The following is a 25,571-nucleotide window of genomic DNA, read 5'->3' on the forward strand; positions in this document are numbered from 1 at the left end:
GGGGGGACCTAGAGGGGATTTTGGGGGTTTGGAGGGGTTGGGGTCTAGAGAGGGTTTGGGGGACTTGGGAGGCAGTGTGGAGAGGGTTTGGAGAGGTTGGGAAGGCTGGAAGTGGTTTGGAGGGTTGGAGGCAGATTTGGGGTTGGGAGTAGGGACTGTTTTGGGGGGCTTGAGAGGGAGTTTGAAGGTTATGGAGGGGATTTCAGGGTGCTGGAGTGGGAATTGGATTTGGGGGTCTAAGGAGACGCTGGGGGCTGGGAAGGGAGTGTGGAGGGAGGTTGGCATGGGCTGAAAGGGATTTGGAAGGGTTGGGAAGATCAGAGGGGGTTTAGGGGTTTGCAGGGGATTTGGGGTGTTGGAAAGGGAGGTTTGGAGTTTATGAAGGGTTTGGAGGAAGTTGAAGAAGTTGAGGGGATTTTAAGGTTTAGGGGGTGTCAGAGTGGAAGAGGTTTTGGAGTGAATTTCCTGGGACGGGGGTCATTTGGGGGACTTGGAGGCAAATGAGGGAGTTGGTGTAGGAGGGGAAATGGGAGTTAAGGGAATGTTTAGGATCGGTTGGAAGAGGGGTTTGGGGAGGTGGAGGGGGTTTGGAGGGGCATTGGCATTGGAGGGGATTTAGGGGAGCTTGGAGGGGGTGGGAAAGACTTGGAAAGGAAGGTTAGAAGTTTTGGGAAGGGTTGGAGAGGTTGAAGTGGTCTTTGGGGCACAGGGGCTTGGAGGGGACTTGGAGAGGATTTAGGGCCACTTGTGGGCATTGGCAGGGAGGATGGGGGAGTTGGGGGGCAAAGATTGGAGTTTTGGGAAGGTTGGGGATGTTGGGGAGGACTGGAGGGGGTTGACGGAAATTTGCAGGGTTGGGGAGGATTTGGGGGCCTGGGAGGCACTGGGGCTACTGCCTGCCCTGGGAGCGAGGTCTGGAGAGCTCCAAGACACCAAGGGGCAAAACCCTGAGACCCGGGCAGGGGGATCTGTGCCCCTGATGGGCTCTGTGCCCCTGGTAGGCTCTGTGCCCCTGATGGGCTCTGTGCCCTGATGAGGGGTCTGTGCCCCTGATGGGCTCTGTGCCCCTGGTGGGCTCTGTGCCCCTGATGGGCTCTGTGCCCTGATGAGGGGTCTGTGCCCTCGTGGTGTCTCTGCCTGTGAGAGGGGAACTGGGGCTCACACAGGAGTGCTCCAGGCTGCAGACAGAGGGGTCCGTGCCCCGGGCAGGGCGGTCTGTGGGTCCGTGTGTGTCCCGGGCAGGGCGGTCTGCGGGGTCTCTGTGGGTCCGTGTCCCGGGCAGGGCGGTCTGCGGGGTCGCCGCCCCGCTCCCGCTCCCTCAGGCCGAGCCCCCCCCGCTCTCGCCGCCCTCAGCCCCAGGGGGTCGGAGGGGGGGGGGGGCTGGCACGTGACCGCCCGTCACGTGGCGGTGTGAGGCGGCCGCCGTGCCCGCCCCCTCACCCCGGGCTGGCCAATGGCAGCGCGGCGGGTGCGGCGGGCGGCCAATGGGCGGTGGGGGCGGGGCTTGCGGCCAGCGGTGGGGGGGGCTTGCGGCCGGGACCGGGAGCGCTGGTGGGGACCGGGAGCGCTGGGACACACGGGCATAGCCGGGAGGTACCGGGAGCACTTGGAGCACTGGGAGCTGCCAGGAGGAACTGGGAGTCTCGGGAGGAACTGAGAGTCACGGGGGCCACTGGGAGACACTAGGGCTACTGGGAGTCATACGGACGACTGGGAGGTGCTGGGAGCTTTGGGAGGAACTGGGAGTCACGGGAGGAACTAGGAGGCACTGGGAATCATGGGGCAGCACTGAGATCCACCGGGAGGTCCTGGGAGTCATGGGAGAGCACTGGGGGTACTGGGAGCCCTGGGAGCACTGGCGTTACTGGGAGCACTGGGGATACTGGGAGCACTGGGAGCACTGTGGTTACTGGGAGCACTGGGGGTACTGCAGTTACTGGGAGCACTGGGAGCCCCGGCTCTGCTGCTGGGCGATGTCGGGGGTCAGCCCAGCCCTGCCCGGGGGGGGTCGCAGGGGTGGGGGTGCAGTGACACCGGGGTCCCCCCGAGCCCCCCATGGGACACAGCCCCCGTGGCCGCGCTGGGCGGGGCGGGAGGTGCCCGCAGCGGGGAAAGGGAAGTGAAAGTGACCGTGACCGTGACCGTGACCGTGATTGTGGGACGGGCCCGTCCGGCACCGCAGGGAGATGTTATCGGGGCGCGGTTGGGGTGCCACACACCGCAGGGTGTCCCGCTCTCCGTGGGTGCCCCCAGCACCCCGGGGTGGGGGAGCTGGCTGAAGGGGGGGATGGGGCTTTCCCAACACATGGCTGAAAGAAGAAGTTGAGAACTGCCTGCCCGCACAGTGAGAAGGGAAACTGAGGCCGGGGGGTTCCTGCAGGTGCCCCCAGAGCCATGAGGACCCTCCTGCTGCTGTGGGTGGCCCTGGCCAGCGCGGGGGCCCAGCTGCCCTGTCCCCAGGGGGGACCCTGCCCCATCACCCCGGTGAGTGCACGGAGTTTGGGGGGATCGGAGGGGCCTCAGCAGGGGATGATAACCCCTCCTATGCCCCCCCAGGCCCTGCCTGCCCGCAGTGCAATGGGGTGCCAGGACCGCTCATCCTGCCCCGCCAACTGCCAGCTGCCAGAGGTGAGCCCCCTCCCCTGTGCCTCAGTTTCCCCCTGTCCCTGCCGTTTGGGGGGCACTCCCTGACCCCCCTGCGCTCCTTCCCCCTTCTCTCTCCCCAGAGTGTCCCCTGTGCCGGGGGCCACCGCTGCTGTCCCCGAGGGTCCCGCTGCAGCACTGATGGGGAGTCCTGTGTCACAGACCCAGGTACAGGGACACGGGGGGGTGGCGGGGGTCAGGGTGGGCCTCAAGGGGACAGGATGGACACGGGGGTGCCTCACCTGTCTCCGCAGCCCCCCGTGCTGTCCCCTGTCCTGACGGCCAGTCCGAGTGTCCCGATGATGCCACGTGCTGTGTGACGGGCAGCGGCGCCTGGGGGTGCTGCCCCATGCCCCAGGTACGGGGTGTGGGGACACGGGGACGCTGAGGGGGGGGCCTGGCACGGCCGTCGCTGTGACGAGCATGGCTGGCACCCGCAGGCCTCGTGCTGTGCTGACAAGGTGCACTGCTGTCCCCACGCCACCATCTGCGACCTGGCCCGCGGGCGCTGTGTGTCCCCCGCCGGTGACACCGACATCCCCTTGGGCACAGCCTTCCCCGCCTGGAAGCGCCTGCCCCCTGCCCCAGGTAAGGGGTGTGCCCGGGGGTGCCCTCACTGTGCCGGGCCCTCGGAGGGGACGCGGTGACACCGTGTGTCCCCCCAGTGGCGCTGTGCCAGGGGAGGGGACGTGGTGACACCGTGTGTCCCCCCAGTGGCGCTGCGCCAGGTGCTGTGTCCCGATGGCCGCTCGGCGTGTCCCGATGGGGCCACCTGCTGCCAGCTGTCCCCAGGGCAGTACGGCTGCTGTCCCCTGCAGAACGTGAGTGCTGGCACAGCCCTGGGCACCCTGGGATGGGCAGCTGTGCCAAATCTGTGCCCAGCACCCCAAACCCCCCACCCCCCACTGAACACCCCAAAACAAGCACCCCATGCCAGACACCAAATCCTAGCCATCCTCCACCAGGCACCCCAAACCAAGCACTCCTGTGCCAGGCACCCCAATCCAGCCACCCCTCACTGGGCACTCCAAACCAGCACCCCACACCCCAACACACGTCACTCATCCTGTACCCATCCATGCAGGCACCCCATTCTGGACATCCCAATTCCAAGCACCCTACAGTGATGCCAAGCACCCTATTTTGGGCAGCCTGTCCCAATCATCCTACACCAGACACACCTTGTTGGGCATCCTGTGGTGGACACTGGGCCCTGGGCACCCCAACCTGTGCCATGTCCCCATACCAGGCACCCTGCACTGCCCCACGTGCTGTGCACACCCTGTCCTTGTCCCCAGGGCCCCTGTCACCCCATATCTCTCCCCCCAGGCTGTGTCCTGCAGTGATGGGCAGCACTGCTGTCCCAAGGGCACCTCCACACCATGTCCCATATGCTGTGCCCCCCCTGTGCCCATCTGGGGCCCGTGTCATGCTGTTTCTCCCCCCAGGCCGTGTGCTGCAGTGACGGGCAGCACTGCTGTCCCCAGGGCACCACCTGTGACCTGATCCACTCCACCTGCACCTCCCTGGGGGGCTCTGCCTCCCCAGCAGCTCTGCCCACAGGTAAGACGCCCTCAGGGAGCAACCACCCCCTGTCCTGTCCCGGGGAGGGGACACCAGCCCTGACTGTCCCCTGTCCCCAGCTGGTGAGGTCAAGTGTGACGAGGAGACGAGCTGTCCCGATGGGAACACGTGCTGCAGGCTCAGCTCAGGGGCCTGGGGGTGCTGCCCCCTCGAGCAGGTACGGGGGTCCCCTGTGCCCCCAGGACACACACGTCTCCTGTCCCCCTGGGTGGGATGAGGGCAGCTGCGTCTTGCTCCACTGAGAAGGACAAGGGTGGGGGTTCCTTATATTTGCCCAAAACAAGGTTTGATGTCCCTGGTCTGCCTGGGGAGGGACAAGGATGGGGGTCCCCTGTGTCCCTCTGGGACTGGGAGATGTCCCCTGTCCCGCAGGAGGGCTCCCATTCCCTGATGTCCCACGGGGGTGGGGGTGACACTGAGTCACGTTGACATCCCCCAGTCAAACCTCCTGTACTGACTGGGACCAGTTTGGGGCTCCACTGGCAGGGGCTGGAGAAGGGACATGAAGCCACCAGGATGCTCAGGGACCTTCCTGAGTCCCACTGAGGGGAGAGGTCAGGAGTGATGAGGGGGGGGTCTCCATATCCCTCCCTCCTCACTGCTGGGGCAGGGAATGGGGACGGCAGGAATGGGCCGGAGGGGACACATTTGTCCCCTCTCCTGTGGAGGTGGCAGTCCCTGGGGAGGGTCCCCTGTGCTCAGCCCCCCCTCTTTGCCCCCCCAGGCCGTCTGCTGCCCCGACCACGTGCACTGCTGCCCCCAGGGCTACACCTGCGACCCCGAGGGGGGCAGCTGCCTGCAGGGGGGTGGCACCCGCCGGCCCTGGCTGCGCAAGACCCCGGCGCTGCCCCGGGGGGGACAGGTGACACAGGTGACATCGGGGAATGTCAAATGTGATGAGGAGACGAGCTGTCCTGACGGGAGCACCTGCTGCCAGCTGAGCCTGGGCACCTGGGGGTGCTGCCCCTTCAAAGAGGTTGGGGGGGGCTCTGCCCATGGGGGTCCGTGGCTGTGTGGGGTCAGGGCCCCAGGGGTGCACCCAGGGGAGCAGGGGGTCATGGGGTGTCCTTGGAGGGGAGACATGGCTCAAGGGACCCTGAGTGAAGCACCTGCCTGGTGACATGGGAACATTCACAGGGCACAGCAACCACCTGTCCCTTCAACAGCCCCGTGGGCTGGGGGTCTCCTATGCTCCGAGGGGACAAAGGCCAATGTTGCCTTTTCCCCAGGAGGGTCAAGGCCAGATGTCCCCCTTTGTTGCCTGAAGGATAAGAGCATATGTCCCCTGGGCACAGTGAGGGCAGCTGTCCCTTGTCCTTCAGGGTGGGCTCCAAACCCCTCATGTCCCAATAGGACACAGGGCCCCTTTGCTGCCCCCCAACCACAGTCAGACCCCCTCTGCTAAGTGGGACCAGTTTGGGACTCCAGTGGCAGGAGCTGACAGAGGCACACAAGGCCAACAGGGTGCTCAGGGACATCCATGCATCACATTGAGGGGCAGAAGCATCACAAGGGGGTTCCCAAATCTGCCCCCCTCAAATTGGGGATGAAGCCAGGCTGGGTCCAGGGGGAACACAGAACAGGGCAAGGCAGGAACAGGCAGGAGGGCACTTGTCCCCTGGAGGTCCCCAACTGTATTGCTGGGGGTCCCCTGTGCTCAGCCCCCCCTCTTTGCCCCCCCAGGCCGTCTGCTGCCCCGACCACGTGCACTGCTGCCCCCAGGGCTACACCTGCGACCCCGAGGGGGGCAGCTGCCTGCAGGGGGGTGGCACCCGCCGGCCCTGGCTGCGCAAGACCCCGGCACTGCCCCGGGGGGGACAGGTGACACAGGTGACATCGGGGAATGTCAAATGTGATGAGAAGACGAGCTGTCCTGACGGGAGCACCTGCTGCCAGCTGAGCCTGGGCACCTGGGGGTGCTGCCCTCTCGAGCAGGTGTGGGGGAGTCCCTGGGGTTCGGGGTCCTGGGGGTTCGGGGACCTCGGGTGTGGGGTGGGGTGTTGTCCCAGGAAATGAGGATTTGGGAATGGAATGGAGGAGGGTTGGGACAGAGTGTGACTGTGGGGATGGCCCTTTGGGGACAAGCAGGGCTGGGGGGCAGGGACATGGGACACTCCCACTTTTGTCACTGGTACCCTCCATGGAGGCTCTGTGGGCACCTTGGGGACAGGGTTTGGCACAATCCTTGGGTCTCTGCTGGGGACACCTGGGGACCTGGGTCCTTGCTGTCCCTGGAACCCGGAGCCCTATGTCCCCCAGACACCCGTGTCCCCCACTGACCCCATCCTGTGTCCCCCCCAGGCCGTTTGCTGCGGGGACCACAAGCACTGCTGTCCCCGGGGCTACACCTGCAACGTGGCCACCGAGAGCTGTGAGAAGCTGCTGGCACCCACCCCGCTCCTGCCAACCCCCTCAGCCCCCCGCCAGGCTCCCTCAGCCCCCCGCCGGGCACCCCCCACCCCACTGCAAGCCGCTGGCATCCACCCGGGTGGCCTCGTGCCCTGCGGTGCCACTGGCTCCTGCCACGTAGGCCAGCGGTGCTGCCAGGCCCAGGGAGGCTCCTGGGGGTGCTGTCCCTTTGCCCAGGTGAGTGGGGGGACACCAGAGTGGGGTGGGGGTGGCATCACCCCCCGCTCACTCAGTCTCTCTCTGCAGGGCTCCTGCTGCTCCGATGGCCGCCACTGCTGCCCCGCGGGGTCCCGCTGCACCGGGGGGGGCTGGGGGTGCAGTCCCCAGCGCTGGGACCTGCTCTGATGGCACTGGGGACACCCCCACCACCACCACGCCCCGAGTGCCACCACCCCAATAAACGGTTTCTAGGAGAAACTCCACCCATGGTTCCTGGTGGGGGGGAAACTGAGGCAGGAGGCGGAGGCAGGGGGGATTTTGTATGTTTAATATATTAATGCCTCTAAGGAGCAGACAGGACGTGTGGGCAGGTGCAGGCAGCAGCTCCCTGCCCAGCCTGGCACCTGGGGGGTTCCCCATGGCCCCCCCTCTGCCAGTCTGGCCCCAATGACCCCTCTTCATCCTCACCACGTAGAAAACATTTAGAAACACAAGTTAAAATCCAAAGGGGGATGAGGGTGGGGGGACAGGGGCCCCCTGGCTCCTATGGCAGCTTGGAGGCACCGCTGGCTCGGGGGGCAGTGCCAGCCCCCCCTGTCCTGCAGGGACACAAAAGGGGACATGGCTCAGGACCGGGGAACATGGAGCATGCAGTTCCCACCACCAGGAGACAGGGAGGCGGGTGGTGGTCTTGGGGTGGGACACGGAGGGAACAGGGGCAGCAGGATCCCGGTGTGGCTGAGCCTGGTGGCACAGGGTGGCGGTCCCGAGCAGATGGGGACAGGGGTCGCCTGGGTGTGGTCAATCTGGTCCCTCCCCTGGCAGGATACTGGGAGGGGCTGGACAAGGAACAGGGGACGGAATGGATGAGGAGTGGGAGAGCTGGTGGGAAAGGGACGGTGGTGCTGGAATGGGATTACGGTGGGGTGGGACAGTGATGGGACACGATGGGGGCAGGAGAGGATGGTGGTGGGCTAGGACAGTAGTGGCAGAGGACAGTGACAAGGCAGAATGGTAGGGAAGGTGGTGGGATGGCTTGGCAGGATGGGACAGTGACAGGAAGGACGGGGTGGTGGGACAGTGGGATGGGGGATGACAGCAGTGGGAGGAGATGATGGCTGTGTGGGGTTGTGGTGGATGGGACTGATGGGGCAGGATGAAGGATGGAATGGTGGTGGGGTGAGACGGCAGTGGCAAAGCACAGCGATGGGACAGCGATGACAGAAGACGGTGGTGGGAGATGGTGGCCGGGCAGGACAGTGCTGGGCTGAGACGGGTGACGGCAGCGGTGTCCCCAGCCTCTCGGCAGCCCTCGGGACTCGCCCTCCACCCCCGGACCAGGGGCCCGCGCTCCTCACACTCACTTGACATTGAAGACCATCAGAGGCCGCTCCTCCCGCTTCTGCCAGGGGCTCTTGCGGTCGCCCCCGTCGTCGCCTCCGTCGCCCGCCTCGGCCAGCGCCTCCTCCTCGGGGCTGGTCAGGGAGTCTCGGGGGGCTTCGCTGGCGCTGCTGCGGCCGCTGCCCCCGCCTCGCCGCCCCCCGCTGCCCGCTTCCAGCAGCGGGGCGAGCGAGCTGTCCTCGGGGGAGGCTGCGGGCAGGGGGGGCCGGGGCCCCCCGTCCTCCTCCCCGCCTCCGGCGGCCCGGGGCAGGCGGGGAGGGGGCGCGGGGCCGGGGCCCCTCTCGCTGCCCTGCAGGTCGATGTAGGAATGCCGAACCTGGGAGGAGCGCCCGTCCAGGGACACGAACCAGGCTCTCGGGGGTGGCGGCCCCCCCAGTTCCAGGAGCTGCTGTCCCGCCAGCGCCTGCAGCTCCCCGTTGAGCTGCGCCACCGCCGACCCGTCCAGCAGCACCGGGATGGCCACCGAGCCGCTCACCGGCTGGGGGGCACGAGCCCCGCCCCAGTTTTCCCCTTCCTCGAAGGGCTGCCCGGAGGAGGGGGGGGCCGGGGGCGCGGCCGTCGCCGCCGTCGAACCGGGGCCCCCGTCGGCTTCGGGGGGACCCTCGGGCTCGCCGGGAGCCAGGCGCATGTAGCGGGCGGGGATGAGGAGGGTGGGCATCACCCCCCGGTAAACATCCTCGGGGCCCCCGGCCCGGTCCAGGGGCCCGCAGAGCAGCAGGGGCCCGGGGGGGGCCAGCGAGGGCGGGCGCGGGGGGGGCTCCGGCAGCGGCAGCTCGGGGGGCTGCGGCCCGTAGCGGGGGAAGGAGGGCGAGGGGGGCCGCGGGGCGAAGGCGGCGGTGCCCCGGGGGTGCTCGTCGGGCGGCTGCAGCCCGTCCACCGAGCGGGCGGCCCGCAGGCCGAAGGCTTCGCCGGGGCGCCCGTAGTCCTCGTGGGCGGGGGGCTGGCGGCGGCGGGGGCCCAGCGTGGCCGCCGGGGGCCGGAGGCCGGCGCGGAGCGGGGCGGGGGCCGGCGGCTGGAAGAAGTCCGGCCGGGCGGGGGTCAGCTCGCGGGTCGAGGGGGGCAGGCTGGGGGTGGGCAGGTCGGTGTCCCCCCCCGAGGAGGCGGTCTCCAGGTGGCTGCCCCCGCACAGGAGGTCCAGCTGGGACACCGAGGTGGCCTGGTCCCGACGCGCCGCGTCCAGCGGCCCCGGCAGCGGCAGCTTGCGGTGCTGCGCCCGCGGCTTCAGGCACCGCCGCCTGCGGGGAGACACGGGCTCGTGGGGGCGGCGGTCCCCCTGCTAACCCCCGTCGCCCCATGGAAGGAGCCAGAGGAGGGGGCTGTAGGGCACCCAGGGGTGCTGGGGAGTGATGTGTCACCCCCCACATCCAGTTAGAGGGCACCCAGGGGTGCTGGGGAGTGATGTGTCACCCCCCACATCCAGTTAGAGGGCACCCAGGGGTGCTGGGGAGTGATGTGTCACCCCCCACATCCAGTTAGAGGGCACCCAGGGGTGCTGGGGAGTGGTGTGTCACCCCCCACATCCAGTTAGAGTGATGTCCCCCCTCCCAGGCCAGCTGTAGGACACCCAGTGGTTCTGGAGATCAGTGTCTGGCTCCCAAATCCAACTAAAGAGCACCCAGAGGCACCACAGGCTGGTACCTCCTCCCCATAGCCAACTATTGGGCATTTGGGGGTTCCAAGGGGTGGTGACTCCCCCAAAGTACCTACAGGGCCCTCAAGGGTGCCAGGAGGGTGGTGCCCCTTCCCCATAGTCAGGTCTAGGGCACTTGGAGGTGCCATGGGGTACCCATGCCCCCCTTCCCAAAGCCAGCTATACAACACCCAGGGGTACCAGGAGGATGCTGCCCCCTCCCCATAACCAGCTATAGGGTGACAGAAAATGGTCCCCCCCAGCTATGGGGCACCCAGGGCTTACAGGTGGGTGCTGACCCCCATTCCCACACAGAATGTCGGGTTCTGTTCCCACCCCCCATGGCCAGGACGCAGCTGGTGCTGACCTGCAGTAGTAAATGAGGAGGCAGAGGAGGATGAGGACGAGCAGGGCCAGGGCACCCAGGATGGTGAGGAGGAAGATGGTGTGGTAGGTGGTGATGTCTGTCACACCCGCTGCCATCGCCACAAGCCCTGGGGACAGCAGGGTCAGAGGGAGAGCCCCCCTAAGAGTATCCTGGGGGTCTGCCCTGGCACAGGGGGGCAAAGGGAACCCCCACCAGAGCACCCCAGGGGGCTGCAATGTCCCCTCAGCCCAGACAGCCCTGGGGACGGTGGGATTGTGAGGAGCCCCCACCCCACCAGGGGCACCCCAGGGTGGTCCCAGCCCCTCAGGCAGCCCTGGGACAGGGCAGTCAGAGAGGGAAGCACCCCAAAGTGCTGCCACCGCCTCCCCAGAGCCAAGGGACACAGGCTGGGAGGGCACTCACAGGTGTCACCTCACCTGTGCTGGGGGAGGGCAGAGCTGCTGCCCAATATCCCAGCTGGGAGGAGACGAAGGTCCAGTACAGCTGCCGGCCTTCCTTCCGGATCAGCCCCGTCCCGTTCCGCACCCACAGCCCTGCGGGGACACACTGGGCTGAGACCCCTCCCCTCATCACCCCCCACCACCCCCAGCAGGAGCTGTGTCCCCCTCTGCCACCCCATGTGTCCCTCTGCCACCCCCAGCAAGGAGCTGTGACCCCCTTTGCCACCCCATGTCCCCCTGTGCCACCTCCAGCAGGAGCTGTGTGTCCCTCTGCCAGTCCCAGTAGGAGCTGTCCCTCTCTGCCACCCTGTGTCCCCCTCTGCCACCCCGTGTTCCCCTCTGCCACCCCCAGCCAGCACTCACCGCTCTTGGGGTCAAACCTCCAGGCTGGCACACTGGTGGCCACCACGGCCGCGGCGTCGGGGGCCAAAGGGACGGACAGATGGACGGGGCCGGCCAGCGGCACCTCAGTCCCGTTGCCGGTGAAGAGGTGGACGCTGACAGCCGCCACCGGCGCCAGCTCCAGCCACGTGCCATTGGCTGCGGGGACAAGGACAGGACATCCCTAAGGGGGCCACAGCGGGTGTGTCCCCCACTGCCCCGTCCCCGGTGTCCCCCGTACCGCTGCCGTCCTGCTCGGCCCCGAGGAAGGCGGGGAAGGCGCGGGCCAGGCTGGGCCCGGAGGCGGCGGTGAGGGACGCGGCGAGCTGGCTGTACGTGGAGCTGCGGGGCAGGCGGGCTGCCCGCCGGGGGAACTGCGCCCACGGCTGCCCGCGGCCACCTGCGGGGACACGGCGGGTGTCATCCACCGCCAGCCCCGCGGTTCCGCCGGGGGGCACAGGGGGAGTGGCAGCACCCGGGGGGCCCGGCGGTGTCACCCAGGGCCATCCCCGTGTCCCACCTGGGGATCCCAGGAGGATCTGGACCAGGTCCTCGTAGAGGATGAGCGTGGCCGGGCGCTCCGGGAGCAGGTAGAGGCTGATGGAGGCGTAGACTGGAAGGGGAAGAGGGGTGATGGGGGATCCCAAAATACACACACCTGGACCCCAAAAATACACACACACTCCTCCGGGCTTGGGGGGACTGATAGGGAGAGGGGGGGAGATGGGGTCTGCAAAGGGGGTGGGGAACGGGGACGCAGCAAGGGATGAGGTGCATTTGGGGACAGGGAGGGCAGGGAGTGGGCAGGGCAGGGGCACCACCTCCACAACCCCATCCATGCACCCTCCATCTCTGTCCCTGTATTGCTTCATCCCAATATCCCCATTCCCTCATCCCCATCCCCATCCTGTACCCCACAGTCCCTGTAGCCCCATTCCCACCTTCCCAGCTGGGTGCTCCTGTGTGTGCCACCCCCCCAAAGGTGACCCCTCCCACTGATGCCACCGCCCCACTCCCCCCTGCCCTGGGGAAAAGGGCTGGAATCTCAGGGGGCACCCCCGACTTCCCCTGCCCTGGGATGGGATGGGATGGGATGGGATGGGATGGGATGGGATGGGATGGGATGGGATGGGATGGGATGGGATGGGATGGAGGGATTTGGGGGCCACCAGGATATGGTTTTCCCCTCCCAAACACCCTTTTGTAACACCCTGAAACCTATCAGGGCTCCTTTGTAAGGAAGGGACTGAGGGACTAAGGACCATACACCAGGGCTCAGAGCCCCCCAGTTAGGAATTTAGGACCTCCAATCAGACCCAGAACCCTGAGGAAAGGATTGAGGATCCCTCCCCCATCATGGCTTAAATCCCCTTAGGGAGAGATTGTGTCCCCCAGACAAACACAAAGCCCCAGGAAGGCGATTGGGGACCCCCAGCCAGAGCTGCCCAGGAAGGCACTGGGGTCCCTCCAGGCTGGGGGTCCCGGTGACTCACGTGGCAGTTTGGTGACGCGCCAGGGGACAGAGGCGGTGACGTATCCGCGGCGTGCGGCGGTGACGAGCAGCCAGGAGCCCAGGCGGTAGGGCACGGGCAGCACCCCGGTGCCCGTGTGGTCCGTGGTCCCGGCTGCCAGCGCGCTGCGGGCGCCGAACACGTCCAGGGCCGCCTGCGGCAGCGGGGCCAGCGTCCCGCTCTCGAACACCTGCACCCGCAGCAGCACCTCTGCGGGGACACGGCGGGGACACGGCGTGGGCACGGGGCACGGGGGGACACCTCGGGAGTCACAGCCACTAACCCAGGGGGCATGGCCACCATCCCAGAGGCACGGCCACCATCCCAGGGAGCCATGGGCACCATCCCAGGAGTCATGGGCACCATCCTGATGGATGGTGGGCACCACACCAACAGGTGATGGGATCTGTTCTGCTGGGTCATGGCCACCATCCCCATCACAAGGGGTTCATGGCCAACAGCACAGGGGGTCCCGCCACCATTTCAGCAGGTGGTGGAACACGCCCTGCCAGGTCATGGCCACCATCCCACGGGGCTCATGGCCAGCATCCCAGGGGTGTCAGGGTCACCATCACAACCACCATCTTGGTGGATGATGGTCACCACGCCAGCAGGTGGTGGGACCTGTCCCAGTGCCCACCATACCCAGCAGGTCACAGCCACCACCCAGGTGGGTCACAGGCATCACCGTGGCATCTCACAGGTGCTCCCCAGTAGGCAGCAGGCACCGTCCCGAGGGGTGTCACTGCTGTGCCCACCCTGTGCCCCCCTGAGGGGGCTCCTGGCCCCAGGGTGCTGTGCCCACCCGGGTGGGTGCACCCAGTCATGTCACCCTCAACCCCCCCACCAAAGCCACCCCCAGGTGCCGCTCACACCTGTCCCAAGGTCAGGGGGTCTTGAACCCAGCAGGCCCCACCAGCAGCAGTGGGAGGGATCCCCTGGGCATGTCCCCGCTGCAGAGCCCGGCTCGAGGGAGGGGGGGACCCTAAACCCCCGTGTGCCCCCGGCCCCCCCCAGCCAGCGCCATCCTGCGCATGATCCGCAGCCTTTGGCAGCGGTCCCGGCTCCGGCGCCGTCACCCAGGCAACGACCTCCTTCATCCCGCGCCCCGGGGCTGCCGCCGGGCCCCCCGCAGCCCCGGCCCCCCGGACCCCCCCCCTCCACCGGGCACCCCCCCGACCCGCCCGGGCCCAGATGCGGCCCAGATGTGGCAATGGGTGAGAGGGGGAGATTCGCAGCAGCTGCTCCAGCGATGCACAGGGGCGGGGGGGCGGGTTCAGGAATGGAGGGGCTGGGGGTGTCCCCCGCATGGCGGGGACAGCCGGCACCCGCGGGCAGGAATGTCCCCGCGGCCACCCGCAGCTGCCGGGGGACAGCTGGCATCAACAGCCACCCCGCTGTCCGCCCGAGAGGGGGGCCATGGTGCCACCCCCAGCGCGGGGACACAGGCACGGGCATGGCCCCGTGCCCGCTCTCTGTGCCCCCGCCATCACCAAAGGGTCCCCAGGGGGTGGTGAGGCCACCGCGAGGCACCCTGGCCCCTCGCTGGCTCCCCAGTGCCTCCCAGTCTGACCCAGGGTCCCATGAGGAGGGGCAGGGGGTGCCAGGCCCTGGGGGCAGTGAGGAGCCCTGTCATGTCTGTCACCCCGCGGGGACAGGGATGGGCAGCGGTGACGCCAGTGGGGAGCTGAGCCAGCACAGACAGGACGGAGCAGGGATCCCCCCTGCCACCCCCAGGCATGCCTCACCCTGGCCCCGGGAGGGTTTGGGGTGCAGGAGGGGGTCACAGGGAACCGCGGGGACCCCAAGGCCGACCCTACCTGCCGGATGCACCCCCCACCACCCTGCACCCCCGGGTGCTGCTCACCCATCATCATGAACCCCCTGACCTGGGACCTCCACCCACCATCAGACATCCTCAAGTTCTGCTCAGGACCCCCATCCACCCTCCTGCACCCCCAAGCTCTGTCCACGATCCCCACCCAACTTCCTTCACCCCCTGGTTTGTGACGCCCACCCACCATCACAACCTCTTGGCGCTGCCCGGGACCCCCCCCCACCATCCTGTACCGCAAGGTCTGGCACCATCCCCACCCTCTCGTCCCCCCAGGCTCTGTCCGTGACCCCCCCAACCAGCTGCACCCCCTGGCACTGCCCAGGCCCCTCACCCATCACCCTCTTCCCGCCAGGGGCCAGAACCGCCCGGGGAGGGGAGACAGACGGACGGACGGACAGAGGGGGTGCGGCCGGACAGAGCCGGGGGTGGACAAGGGGGGTGGACGGGGGGGCGCGGGCGCGGTGGGGGGGCGGGTGCGGATGGGGGTGTCGGAGCCGGGGGGCCGGGAGGGGATGGGGGTGTCGGGATCGTGGGGCGGGGCTGCGGGTGTGGGGTGCCGGGGAGTCGCGGGGCGGGGGGCGGAGGGGGCCGGTGCTGCTGAGGGGGTGACGAAGCCAAGGGATGCCGGGGGGATGTCGGGGCGGGGGTCATGCGGGGATGGGGGGGCCGGTGCCGGGATCGATCGGGGGGCGGTGCGCGGGGGGGCGATGGGCTTCAAAGGATGCCGGGGGGATGTGGGCGCGGGGCTCGGGCGGGTGTGGGGGAGCGGGGCGTTGGGTGCTGCGGGGCAGGGGTGGGGGCCGAGGGATGCCGGGGGGATGTGGGCGCGGGGCTCGGGGTGTTGCCGGCGGCGCCCCCCGCCCCGCACACAAAGGCCGCTCTCACCGTGCGCTCCCGGCTCCGCCGCGCCCCGCGCCCGCCGCCCGCCCGCGGCCGCCAGCAGCAGCAGCACCGGCAGCGGCGGCAGCGGCGGCAGGAGGCGGCGGGGCCGCATGGTGGCTCCGCGCCGTTACCCCGCCATGCCCGGCCCGCCCGGCCCGTCCGCCCGCCCGCCGCGGGGACCGGGCTCCACCTGCCGGAGCCGCCGGGCACGGCCGCCCAGTGCCCACCCCCGGAGCGGCACCGCCCCGGCACCGGGACAACCCCCGGCACCGCCCCGAGACCCCCGCACCAACCCCCGGCACCGCCCCGGACCTCCGGCACCGCCCCCTGCGGTGCCCCGGGAGCCGGGACCCATCCCGGTACCGCAACAGACGGCGGCACCCCGCCCGGACCGCTCCGGGACCAGGACCCGGACTCGGTACCGTCACCGGCATCCCGGGACTGACCCTAGTGTCGGCAGCGGCATCTCAGGACCCACCCCAGACATCGGCACCGACCCTGGATCCACCTCTGACACTGCTCGAGCCCCGGCACGAATCCCGGTACCGATCCCGACACCAGGACCGGGACTCGGCACTGCAGGACTGTCTCCGGTACTGGCCCCGGCAGCCTTGTACTGCCCCCGGTACTGCACAGGCGTCCCGAGACCCATTCCCGGCTCCACTCCGAGCCCCGGGACGGGGACAGGGTACCGGCACCGTCATCCCGGGTCTGGCCCTGTACCGGCACCGTCATCCCGGGTCTGGCCCTGTACCGGCACCGGCACCCCAGGACCCACTCGCGGTACTTCGTTGAGCCTCAGCGTCGACCCCCGGTACCGCAGCGGCATTTCGGGACTGGCCCTTGGCACTGCCCCGATCCCCCGGTCACACCCCGGGGGCTGACCCGGGTCCCGTGATCCACCCGCGGTACCGGCACCAGCCCCGGTACGGACCCACCCGTGGTGCAGCAGACACCCGGGACCGACCCCGGCACCAACCTCCCACTGCTCTCCCGAGACACCCCACAAGGACACACGGGGGTCCCCAAAAGCCTCCTGCCCCCTGCCCTGCCCTGTCCCTGGCAGACCCCTGATGCAGGTCCGGGGGGACACAAGCGCACCCCCACGGGCAGCACCCGAGGGCGGAGCGGGGATTTATTGTCCGGGGGGAGCAGAGCGGGGCTGGGGTCCCACGGGCACGCGGGGGGCTGGGGAATGCGAGCGGGGTCGGGGTGGGGCACAGGGGGACCCCGCTAGTCCTGGGCGCTCCCCGGCTCCTGGGCCGGGCCGGGCTCCTGCGTGTCCCCCTCGGCAGGCGGCCGCGTCCTCTTGAAGAAACCCGTCTGGAAGGGGACACGGGGACACAGTGACAGTGACAGCCGGCGCCTGGGGGACCCCGCGGCACCCGCCCCAGGGGTCCCACATTATCAGCCCCCCGGAGATCCCTGTGGCACCACCATGGCATCACTCCTGCGGGACCCCCCGGCTCTGGGGACCGCACAGTGTCACCCGCCTGGAACCACACAGCGTCACCCGTGCTGCTGCCCCCCCGTCCTGTCCCACAGCCCCCACCCCCAGCGCTATGTCCCTCTGGTGCCAGTGAGGCTCCACAACCATCGTGGATGTCACCAGTGTCCCCAGAGTCCCCCTGCGCCCACTCACCTTCCACATGAGGAGGATGAGGAGGGTGAGGAGCAGGAGCCCGGCCAGGACCCCCAGCACCACCCACCACACCGGCACAGCCCCCTCGCCCCCAGGGCTGGCGCGCACCACACAGGTTTCAGTCTGCAGAGGGACAGGTGGGTGACACCGCTGCCACCACGGCCTGTCCCTGTGTCCCCGCACCCACGCCAGCCCTACCTCAGCCTTGCCGGCGGGCAGGACCCGGGGCTGGACGCGGTAGGGCATGGCCGAGGTGTTGAACCACGCTTGTGACTGGATGCGGAACTGCGTCAGGAGGTGCTCCCGCTAGGGACAGAAGGGGGACATGCGGGGGACACGTGGGAACCAGGCATCAGGGGTGCTGGCAGCTAACAGGGCACCCATGGCCTCACACATGGCATCCCCAGGGTGCTCTCTGGGGACCACCGTGCAGGACGGGACATTGCAGGGATGCCCCGAGGCCACAATGCCACCCCGTCCCCTCTGTCCCCATGAGGGGACAGTACCTGCTGCAGGGTGTCCATCCAGAGCAGGGAGTGGATGCTGACCAGTGCCCGCTGGTCCTTGCCCAGGCTGGGCACGTGGCAGGTGATGTCCACGCACGTGGCATTGTCACAGTCCTGAGGGTGGTGTCCAACACGGTGGGTGTTGGGGGGCCCTCACCCCAGGGGACGCTCCCAGCCCTGTGCCCACCATGGGCTGCAGGTCCCCAGGGTCACCCAAGGGTGTGGCCCCACCCTGGCACCCGCAGCCCTGCCTCCATCCCCGCCGGCAGGTCCCCAGGGCCCCCGCTCACCACACGGACGAGGTCCCCCAGCCCCTCGTCCCCCAGCCCGGCTCCCGGGGGCGGCTCCGCCTCCCGGCGCTCCCGCTGCCGGGTGCCGTTCCCGAGCGCTGCGGCCGTCGGACCGGAGACCTCCAGCTGGAAGGGGACACAGAGGTGACACCCATCCCCCTGACATGTCCCAGCGCCCGCCGGCGGGCAGCGGTCCCGCAGTCCCTACCTGGGCGGGGTTGAGGGTGGGGTGGTGGGGGCAGCTCATGCCCCCCTCGGTGCCCAGCTCCAGCAGGTAGAGCAGGACGTGGTCGCCCAGCAGGTGGGGGACGGCGAGGCTCAGGGTGACACCGCTGACGGTGCCGGGACCTTTGTTGTGGAGCTGCGGGAGCACGGTGGGTGATGCCCAGCGCAGGGGATGACGCCGGGGAGGGGACAGAGGGGACATCCCCTGAACAGCCGCGGGCATCACCTCATAGACGTGCTCCACCTTGATGCCGTGGTCCTCGAGCCGCCGGCTGCCCTCCACCCAGTGCCAGCTCGTGGGCAGCACCATGGTGGCAGGCAGGGAGTTGCTGGTGGGACAGGGGGGTCAGTGTCCCCCTTCGTCCCCCCGTTATCCCCGTGTCCCCCAGACCCTCACCCTCGCAGCTCCATCTCTGCCTGTGCCTCCACGGGCACTGTCACTGTCACCGACGCGTTGCTGGGGCTGGGGCTGTTCTTGCTGTGGGGACACAGTGGGATGAGAGATGGACCCTGAGTTTGGGGACATGCTGAGGACACTGAGTCTGAGGTGCCGGTGTCCCAGCAGTGGGTGGGGGACAGGGGGACAGCAAGCTGTCACCTCCGCAGCTGGAGGTGGAAGGTGATGGCATCCCCCATGTCCTCCAGCCCAGACACGCTCAGCTCCATGTTCACGGTGATCTGGGGGACAGCAGTGGACAGGGGCAGGTGGGTGACCAGCCCCAGTGGGTGACAGGCCCAGCAGGGACCCCCCCTGTCCCCTTACCCGGGTTCCTGCTTTCATGGGATTGCCCAGCTCGCAGAGCACCACGTGTGTCCCATTCTCCTTCTTGGGGTTGCAGCTCAGCTTCTCCTGCCCCTGCAGGGTGGGGACATGGGGTGGGGACACGTCATGGACCCCACCAGGAGCCAACCACACTGGGGACCTGCATGAGCTGAGGGCAGGGCTTGAGCCCCACACCCTGGTCACCCCTGAACACCCATCACCAGTGGGGACCCTGTGGACAGTGACAGCCACCAAGGGCAGAACAGGAACCCCCAGCCAGGATCCCTGGGCTCCCATCCCCACCAGGCAGCTCCATGGAGGATGATGGGGATGAAGGACACAGTGTGAGCCCCCCGATTTGGGTCACCCCCTGCTCTGGGCACCCCAACACCCATCACCCCTGGGCACCCCCATGGAAGGTGACAGCCACCAAGGACACGGTTTGAGTCCCCCACCCTGGGCACCCCATGCACCCATCACCAGCGAGCACCCCCGAAGAGGCAGGTGATGGGCACCAAAGGCAGGACATGACCCCCGCACCCTGGTCACCCCTGCCGCCCCCCACTCACACCCACCGGGATGGAGCTGCGGGCAGCCTGGTAGTGCGTGCCAGGGGGCAGCTGCACCCTCAGCTCGGCCTCGAAGGCGCCTTCGCCCGCGTTGGTGGCGTTGGCGCGCAGGGACAGCACGGCCTCCGCCCCGATCAGCAGGCGTTGGCTGGGGCTGGGGACATGGGGACAGGGCTCAGCACCCCGCGGGGACACCGAGCCCTCCCTCAGCCCCCGGAGCTCACGTGTCGGCGGCCAGGTGGAGGTCGGGGACACAGAGGTTGTCATCGCCACAGTCCTCCAGGATGATGTGGGTCTGGGAGGGGGACAGGGAGGGGACGGGAGGACCCCCCCATCCAGGGTGAGGTGTGGGAGGGGGAGTCACTGGGGACAGCAGGGGCACGGGGGGACATCCCGGGAACGGATTGGGCTGGTGGAGGGGCCAGAGGGGACATCCAGAGAGGAGATTTGGGACAGTGCAGAGTCGAGAGGGGACATTCCACGGGGGGACTGGGGATGGAGGGGAGGGAGGTGACATCTCTGAGAGGGGGGAATGGGGACAGCAGAGGGGACATCCAGGGGGACGATTGGGGACATACCCCGAGACATGCTAGGGAGGGAGTAGGGACAGCAGGGGGACATCCTGGGGAGGGACTGGAGATGGCAGAGGGGACATTTTCGGGGTTGGGAATGGGGACAGTGCTGGGTACAGAGGGGACATCCAGGGGAGGGATTGGGGAATGCAGGGTGAGCACAGAAGGCAGGACGGACATGCCAAGGACAGTGCGGGGGCACATTCCAGAGGGAATAAGGGACAGTGGGGGTGGGGGTAGGAGCCACATCCCAGTAGAAACTGGGGAGAGTGGGAGGGGGACAGGGGCAATGTCCCAGGAGGGTGCTGGGGACATTGGCACAAGTTGGAGACCCCGGAGCTGAGCTCAGCCAGGCTGGGGGTACCCACACGTGCCCTGGTGGAGATGAGCCCACCCCGTGTCACCACGGTGAGTCCCCCCACAGCCATGTCCCCCCTACCTGTGCCTGCACCAGGGTGTCCCCGTAGAGCACCAGCCCCGGGGCCTCTCTGGGCAGCGTCAGGGCCACGCTCAGAACCACCGGGCTCAGCTTGTCCTTGAACTCGGCCTCGTCCTGGGGACACCCATGGGCGCAGCACTCTGGAGGGCATCCCGTGCCCACCCCACCCCACGCTCTCCAGGCACCACTGTCCCCATCCCTGGTAGCCACCCTCCTGGGACAAGGAGACACTGTTATCACCAGTCCCTGTCCCCAACCCTGTCCCCATCCTGGCTGGAGATGCCACATCCCCATTCCCGTCCCCTCCACGGATTGTCCCCGCCCTCTGCCGCGCTGTTCCTGTGCCCGTACCCGCAGGTAGGCGGTGAGGTTGCTGCACACAGGGGGTGTCCCCGGTGCCACCACCAGCTCCTCTTGCCAGGACGATTGGTGTCCCTGCAGCAGCAGGACCCTCCGCGATGGCCGAGGCTTCAGCCGGTCCAGCTGCAGCTCAGCCTCCAGGTCTGGTGGGGAAGGGGAGGGTGGCACGGGTGACACCCGCGGTGACACCCCGGCGGTGCCCCCGTGCCAGCGGTGCCCCCCGGGTGACAGTGGCACTCACGGATGCTCTGAGGGATGTGCTGGCCCGTCACGCTGACACAAAACACCACGTGGAAGCTGCGGGGGGACACCAGCAGCAGGTGCTCAGGGACCTGTCCTGTGCCCACGGTGATGTCCCCATAGTGTTCTCACGGCAGTGTCCCCACGGCAGTGTCCCCATGGCAGTGTCCCCTCACCAGCTGACACGGACGCTGGAGTCGGGCAGGACACAGTCCAGGATCTCAGGGTTCAGCCCGTCGGGGACACTCAGCTGGGTCCGGGCCACCACCACGGGTAGTCCCCTGGGGCACAGGGACATTGCTGAGGTGCCAGGTGATCCAACAGGGAGCCCCGGGCCACCGCAGGGACGGGCACTCACTGGTACACGGCCACCTTGGCCGCCCCGTAAGCCCCCACGAGCAGATCTGCGGGGACAAGCAGAGGGTCGGTGCCGGGGTGGTGACACCGGGGTGGTGACACCGGGGTGGCAGGGCGGTGTCGTGCCAGGGCTGTACCCGCGTAGCCGTTGCCGTCCAGGTCGGTGGCACCGCGCAGCGCGAAGCCGAAGGCGGCGGGGCCGGGGAAGGGGCTGTTGAGGAGCTGGGTGGGCACCGGCGCCAGCCCCTCGCTCTGCCCGCGGAAGATGAAGACCTGCCCGCTGCCGCTGTCACCGCCCTGAGGGGCGCCCACGGCCACGTCTGGGGACAGAAGGGACGTGAACACCCACCCGCGTTCTTCTGCCTCAGTTTCTCCAAGGCGCGGCACGGGGGGGGGCACATCCTCCTCCCCGCCCCGCCGCGCTGTTACCGCCGAAGCCGTCCTTGTCCAGGTCCCCGAGGCTGGCGATAGCGGCGGCGAAGCGGCCGTAGGGGTGGGTGCCCGTCAGGGTCTGGGGGGGCCCGGCGAGCCGCTGCTGTCCCCGCCCCAGGTAGAGGTAGAGGCGCCCCAGCTCGCTGCGCCGTCCGTCGGAGCGCCGGGCCATGTACAGCGGCGCGCCCACCAGCAGGTCATCCCGCCTGTGCCCGGCGCGGGGTCGGGGTCAGGGTCCGCAGGTTTGGGGGCTGGGGGTCCCCAGCGGTGTGCCAGGCACGGGGCAGCACCCCTGGGTGTCGCCATGGAGGAGGGGGGGACGAGTGTCCCTGCTCTCACCCGTCCCCATCGACATCGGCCACTGCCACCGTGTGCCCGAAGTACGAAGCCACCTGGGAAGGGTCCGGGTAGAGGGTGGCACCGGGAGGTGCCAGGGGCAGAGTGGGAGGGGAGGCTGGGGGAGCAGGGGAGTGCTGGGGGTCTGTGGGATGGGGCAGGAGAGCTGTGGAGCAGCGGGGTGCTGGGGGGTCACAGGGCAGGGGTACCTGCTCGCTGGCGATGCCCCGCAGCCTGCGCAGGGTGTCCCCCGCAGTGAAGATCTCCACCTGCCCAGGGCGGTGTCAGACGCCAGGCCCAGCCCGCGGTGACACATGGTGGTGTCCCCTGGTGTCCCCTCGCCAGGCACCGGCACCGGGCACTCCGCAGCACTCACCTCACCCCTCGTGTTGCTCTTGTTGGGGACCCCCACCACGTACTCTGTGAGCGATGAGAGCCCTGAGTGCCCCACTGGGTCACTGAGGGGGGCACGGGGATACCCCCGGCATTGGGGTGGGCACAGGGATTCCCCTGGTGCGACACGGGGCATGAGGGCACAGAGATGGATGGGACCCCTGTGCTGGCACAGCCTGTCCAGCCCCCTCGGGAAGGGAAGCAAGGTCACTCTGGAGTCCCAGGGTGCCCCAGGCCCATCAACCCCTGTTCCATCCATCCCTCAGCCCTACCTTTGGTTTTGGGGTTGCCATCAAACTCTCCCACAGCCACCGAGTATCCTGAAGGGAGATGGGCACTGGTGACCTTGGGGTATCCCAGCAGGAGCTGGCAGTGAGGCAGGGTGCCCGTGCCCGCTGCTCACCCCGGTACCCGTCCTTGTAGTCCCCAGACACCGGCTCCGTGGGGCGCCCGGGGCTCCCCAGCCACAGCAGGGACGTGCCAAGGAAGCGCCTGAGGATCTTGTCCAGCTCCACGGAGTACACGAGCCCTGGGGCACACCGCGGCGGGGAGCACCAGCACCGACAGGGCACCCGCTGCCACACGCCCTAGGCTGCCAGTGCCACTGCGGGTGGCACTTATGGGGTACCCCACCCGGGGTGCCCTCCTCCCGCCGTGCCCACCCCGGGAGCACCAGCCGGGCTGGGCACGGCGGCAGGAAGGCCTCACCTGTGAAGTAGTACCCGCCGGGGGCACCCAGCACCAGCGTCCCATCCTGCGGGAGACGCTGGCTCAGCACCACCCCGGGGCACCCTGGCAACCCCCCAGAGCATCCTCACCCAAGTATCCTCCACCCCAGTATCTCCCATCCCGGCATATTCCAGCCCAGCATCCACCCCACTCCTAGGGCTTCTCCCGGAATTGCCACTGCAGCATCCCCCGTCTCAGCATCCCTACCCCAACATCGCCGCCGTGACACCCAGGTACCATCCTGGCCACACCCTCTGCGTCTCTATCAGCCCCCCATGGGCATCCCGGGGGCACCCCGGCGGCGCCGCCCCGCGATCCCCCCCAGGGCGCCCGAGTCTCCCGAGCCCCTCAAGGCCCCTCTCACCGGGGTGACAGCGGCGCTGAAGCCGATCTCGCAGTAGCGCTTGTCGTGCACTGAGGGCACAGGGCAGGGTCAGACGGACGCGGGGCTGGGAGCCCCCCGCTGCCCGCCCGCCCCTCACCGTAGTTCATCAGGCGGTGGGTGCTGGCCATGGTGTGGTCGCGGCAGGGCGAGTACCACACCGTGCGCCGCTGCCCGGGGCTCCGCACGAAGCAGGTGCCCGTGGGGGTGCGGAACGCCTCGTGCTGCCCCTCCAAAGCGTTCCAGTGCTGCAGCGGGGCACAGACCTGGGCACGGCGATGGGACAGGCTGCGAGCCTGCCCCGCCAACACCCAAGGCTGCCCACATCCCCCGCGGGTGCACCCACCACCAGTTTGCCTTCCCAGCTGGTGACGGACGCTCCCAGCCACTGGTGCGACTTGTAGGTGTGGAGCTCCAAGGTGCCCTGGCTCTCGCTCTCGTCCCCTGGGGAGCGGGAGAAGGGGAATGTGCGGAGCTGGCACCCCCTGCGCCCGCTCCCCGCCCCGCGGCGCCCACGCACCTGCAGTGTCGATGGGCAGGGGGTGGCAGGGGCTCTTGTCGGGGGGCCAGGAGCAGAGGAAGACGGCGCCGGGCTGAGCCACGGGCTGGGAGGTGTTGGCACGGGGGGCTCCCACCGCCACGCTGGGCCTGGGGGACAGAGCGGGGTCAGGGTCGGCGGGCGTGTGCTGTGCCCGACCCCGACACCCCGGTGCCTCCCTACCTTCCCTCGCTCATGTGGAAATCCAGGGCGAAACCGAAATAGCTGCCGGGGGGTCCCTCGTAGATGGTGGGGGGCTCCTGGAGAAGCCCTAGCGTGGAGGGCAGGCACAGTGCCCCGAGGAGCAGCAGCACCCGCAGCAGCCCCATCGTCACCCCGAAATGTGGCCACAGCCCCCTGCCCTGGGCGACCCTGCCTTATCTCGGGGGACGCAGCTGGGCCGGCCCAGCAGGAATGGGGAACACAGGAAGGGCCCCCCCGGACGCATATCCGCTCCTGCAGGGAGCCAGAGGTGCAGGGGAGACGGATGTGGCCGGAGCAGGGCGGGGGACAGGAGGTGGCAGTGCCACCGGGGGACACGGGGACAGGGTGGGGGGACACGACCACAGCAACCTGAGCCTATCGCCCGCCGGGGCCGCGCCCAGCCCGCCGCAGGGCGCCAGTCTCGGGGTGGCTGTTTCGGGATGTGCATCTTGGGGTGGCTATTTCGGGGTGCGGGCAGTCCCTGCCAGCGGAAATGTGGCGAGGGGGGGAGGACAGCAGGGCACAGGGCCCGTCCATCGCCCCCGATATCCCCTCCGCAGCCGGATGGAGCTGACAGCACCGAGCCCGCCCGCACTCGGCATCACCCCCAGTGTGCCCTTCCCCAGGGCACGGACACCACAGAACCCTGCCAGGGCAGGGGCAGCAGCAGCGCTGGGCAGGGCAATGGCTCCGGCAAAGGAGCGGGGGCAGGATGGGGACAGCCCACAGCCAAGTGACCACGGTGTGTCCTTGTCCGGGGGGAGCCAGGGGCTGCAGCCGGGCTGCGGCAGCCGCGGGGCTCAGCCCTGCCCGGACAGCGGCCTCAGTCCCGGAACCCCCTGCAGAACTAATTTAAATGCCATTAATTAAGGGCTCTCAGGCAGCCCGAGATCTCCGAGGGCTCCTCGTGCCAACCCAGCGCCAGTGGCCGGGAGAGGACGCGGAGCACCTTCCTGGGAGCCAGCCCGTGTCTAACGCGGCTCTTCTCTCCGTCTCTGAAGCTGCGGGTCGGAAGCTGGACAGGAGTCGGGGTTTTGGGGGGCACAGGGGGGCCCCGCAGACCCAAATGGCACCTCGGCCGTGATGGGGGACACCGCCCCCGGAGCGGGGTCTGCTCCAGCCCTGCGGAGCGCCTGCAGCCGGGAGAGAGCGGGATTTGCCCCGAGCCCTGGCAGAGCTCCGAGGGCTGGGAAGGGTTCAGCTGAGCCCGGAGCAGCTCCGTGGCCCGGGAGGACACCGGACTCGGGGGCAGCCGCTCCTCCTCGGGAGGTCTCGTTCCCAGCTTGCAGCAGCATCTGAACCCAGCTGGAGCCCACACCAGAGCCCCTG

At 68.7% G+C, this 25,571-nt stretch overlaps 3 protein-coding genes across 5 annotated transcripts; 1 reads left to right on the forward strand and 2 right to left on the reverse strand.

Moving 5' to 3' along the window:
- Positions 1–1,510: 1,510 nt before the first annotated feature.
- Positions 1,511–7,053, forward strand: GRN (granulin precursor). Of its 3 annotated transcripts, none has more exons than XM_077788255.1 (13): positions 1,511–1,593; positions 2,381–2,484; positions 2,557–2,628; positions 2,727–2,811; positions 2,898–3,001; positions 3,084–3,231; positions 3,358–3,464; positions 4,092–4,206; positions 4,287–4,384; positions 4,952–5,203; positions 5,911–6,162; positions 6,529–6,813; positions 6,883–7,053. In XM_077788255.1, exons 2-13 carry the CDS (start codon positions 2,395–2,397, stop codon positions 6,979–6,981), a joined length of 1,707 nt encoding a protein of 568 aa, XP_077644381.1. In that variant the 5' UTR covers positions 1,511–1,593; positions 2,381–2,394; the 3' UTR covers positions 6,982–7,053. The 3 variants fall into 3 exon arrangements, with proteins under 3 accessions (XP_077644381.1, XP_077644383.1, XP_077644382.1); XM_077788257.1 differs by having other exon boundaries at positions 5,950–6,162; XM_077788256.1 differs by lacking the exon at positions 1,511–1,593 and adding an exon at positions 1,600–1,717.
- Positions 7,054–7,102: 49 nt separating this feature from the next.
- On the reverse strand, positions 7,103–15,414 carry FAM171A2 (family with sequence similarity 171 member A2). The gene is given in 11 exon segments (XM_077788258.1): positions 7,103–7,394; positions 8,160–8,983; positions 8,986–9,121; positions 9,192–9,431; positions 10,194–10,320; positions 10,631–10,747; positions 11,018–11,194; positions 11,277–11,435; positions 11,556–11,648; positions 12,529–12,756; positions 15,293–15,414. Coding segments are annotated over 11 exon segments (2,241 nt in total). The 5' UTR covers positions 15,378–15,414; the 3' UTR covers positions 7,103–7,339.
- A 1,084-nt stretch (positions 15,415–16,498) lies between these two features.
- On the reverse strand, positions 16,499–24,379 carry ITGA2B (integrin subunit alpha 2b). Its single transcript, XM_031507069.2, has 30 exons — positions 24,222–24,379; positions 24,021–24,148; positions 23,847–23,944; positions 23,601–23,766; positions 23,483–23,532; positions 23,098–23,143; positions 22,793–22,918; positions 22,662–22,709; positions 22,373–22,416; positions 22,206–22,265; positions 22,000–22,052; positions 21,658–21,866; positions 21,366–21,548; positions 21,230–21,275; positions 21,048–21,152; positions 20,873–20,928; positions 20,623–20,774; positions 20,272–20,385; positions 19,485–19,555; positions 19,267–19,414; positions 18,692–18,784; positions 18,527–18,606; positions 18,326–18,406; positions 18,155–18,257; positions 17,912–18,064; positions 17,704–17,829; positions 17,414–17,527; positions 17,106–17,213; positions 16,908–17,030; positions 16,499–16,588 (listed from the first exon to the last, which is right to left on the reverse strand). Exons 1-30 carry the CDS (start codon positions 24,365–24,367, stop codon positions 16,499–16,501), a joined length of 3,120 nt encoding a protein of 1,039 aa, XP_031362929.2. The 5' UTR covers positions 24,368–24,379.
- Positions 24,380–25,571: the final 1,192 nt, after the last annotated feature.

The sequence above is a fragment of the Lonchura striata genome, chromosome 25 (assembly GCF_046129695.1).
Source record: "Lonchura striata isolate bLonStr1 chromosome 25, bLonStr1.mat, whole genome shotgun sequence".
NCBI classification, from domain to species: domain Eukaryota; kingdom Metazoa; phylum Chordata; class Aves; order Passeriformes; family Estrildidae; genus Lonchura; species Lonchura striata.

Excerpts from the sequence above, each read along its gene's own strand:
- GRN (XM_077788255.1), top strand. The coding sequence starts at position 2,395 with ATGAGGACCCTCCTGCTGCTGTGGGTGGCCCTGGCCAGCGCGGGGGCC. Across the intron at positions 3,465-4,091 it reads GCTGCTGTCCCCTGCAGAAC|GCCGTGTGCTGCAGTGACGG; the intron begins GTGAGTGCTGGC and ends TTCTCCCCCCAG. Across the intron at positions 4,385-4,951 it reads GGTGCTGCCCCCTCGAGCAG|GCCGTCTGCTGCCCCGACCA; the intron begins GTACGGGGGTCC and ends TTGCCCCCCCAG.
- ITGA2B (XM_031507069.2), bottom strand. The coding sequence starts at position 24,367 with ATGGGGCTGCTGCGGGTGCTGCTGCTCCTCGGGGCACTGTGCCTGCCC. Across the intron at positions 22,417-22,661 it reads TGGCAACCCCAAAACCAAAG|AGTACGTGGTGGGGGTCCCC; the intron begins GTAGGGCTGAGG and ends CATCGCTCACAG. Across the intron at positions 18,407-18,526 it reads TTCCACCTCCAGCTGCGGAG|CAAGAACAGCCCCAGCCCCA; the intron begins GTGACAGCTTGC and ends GTGTCCCCACAG.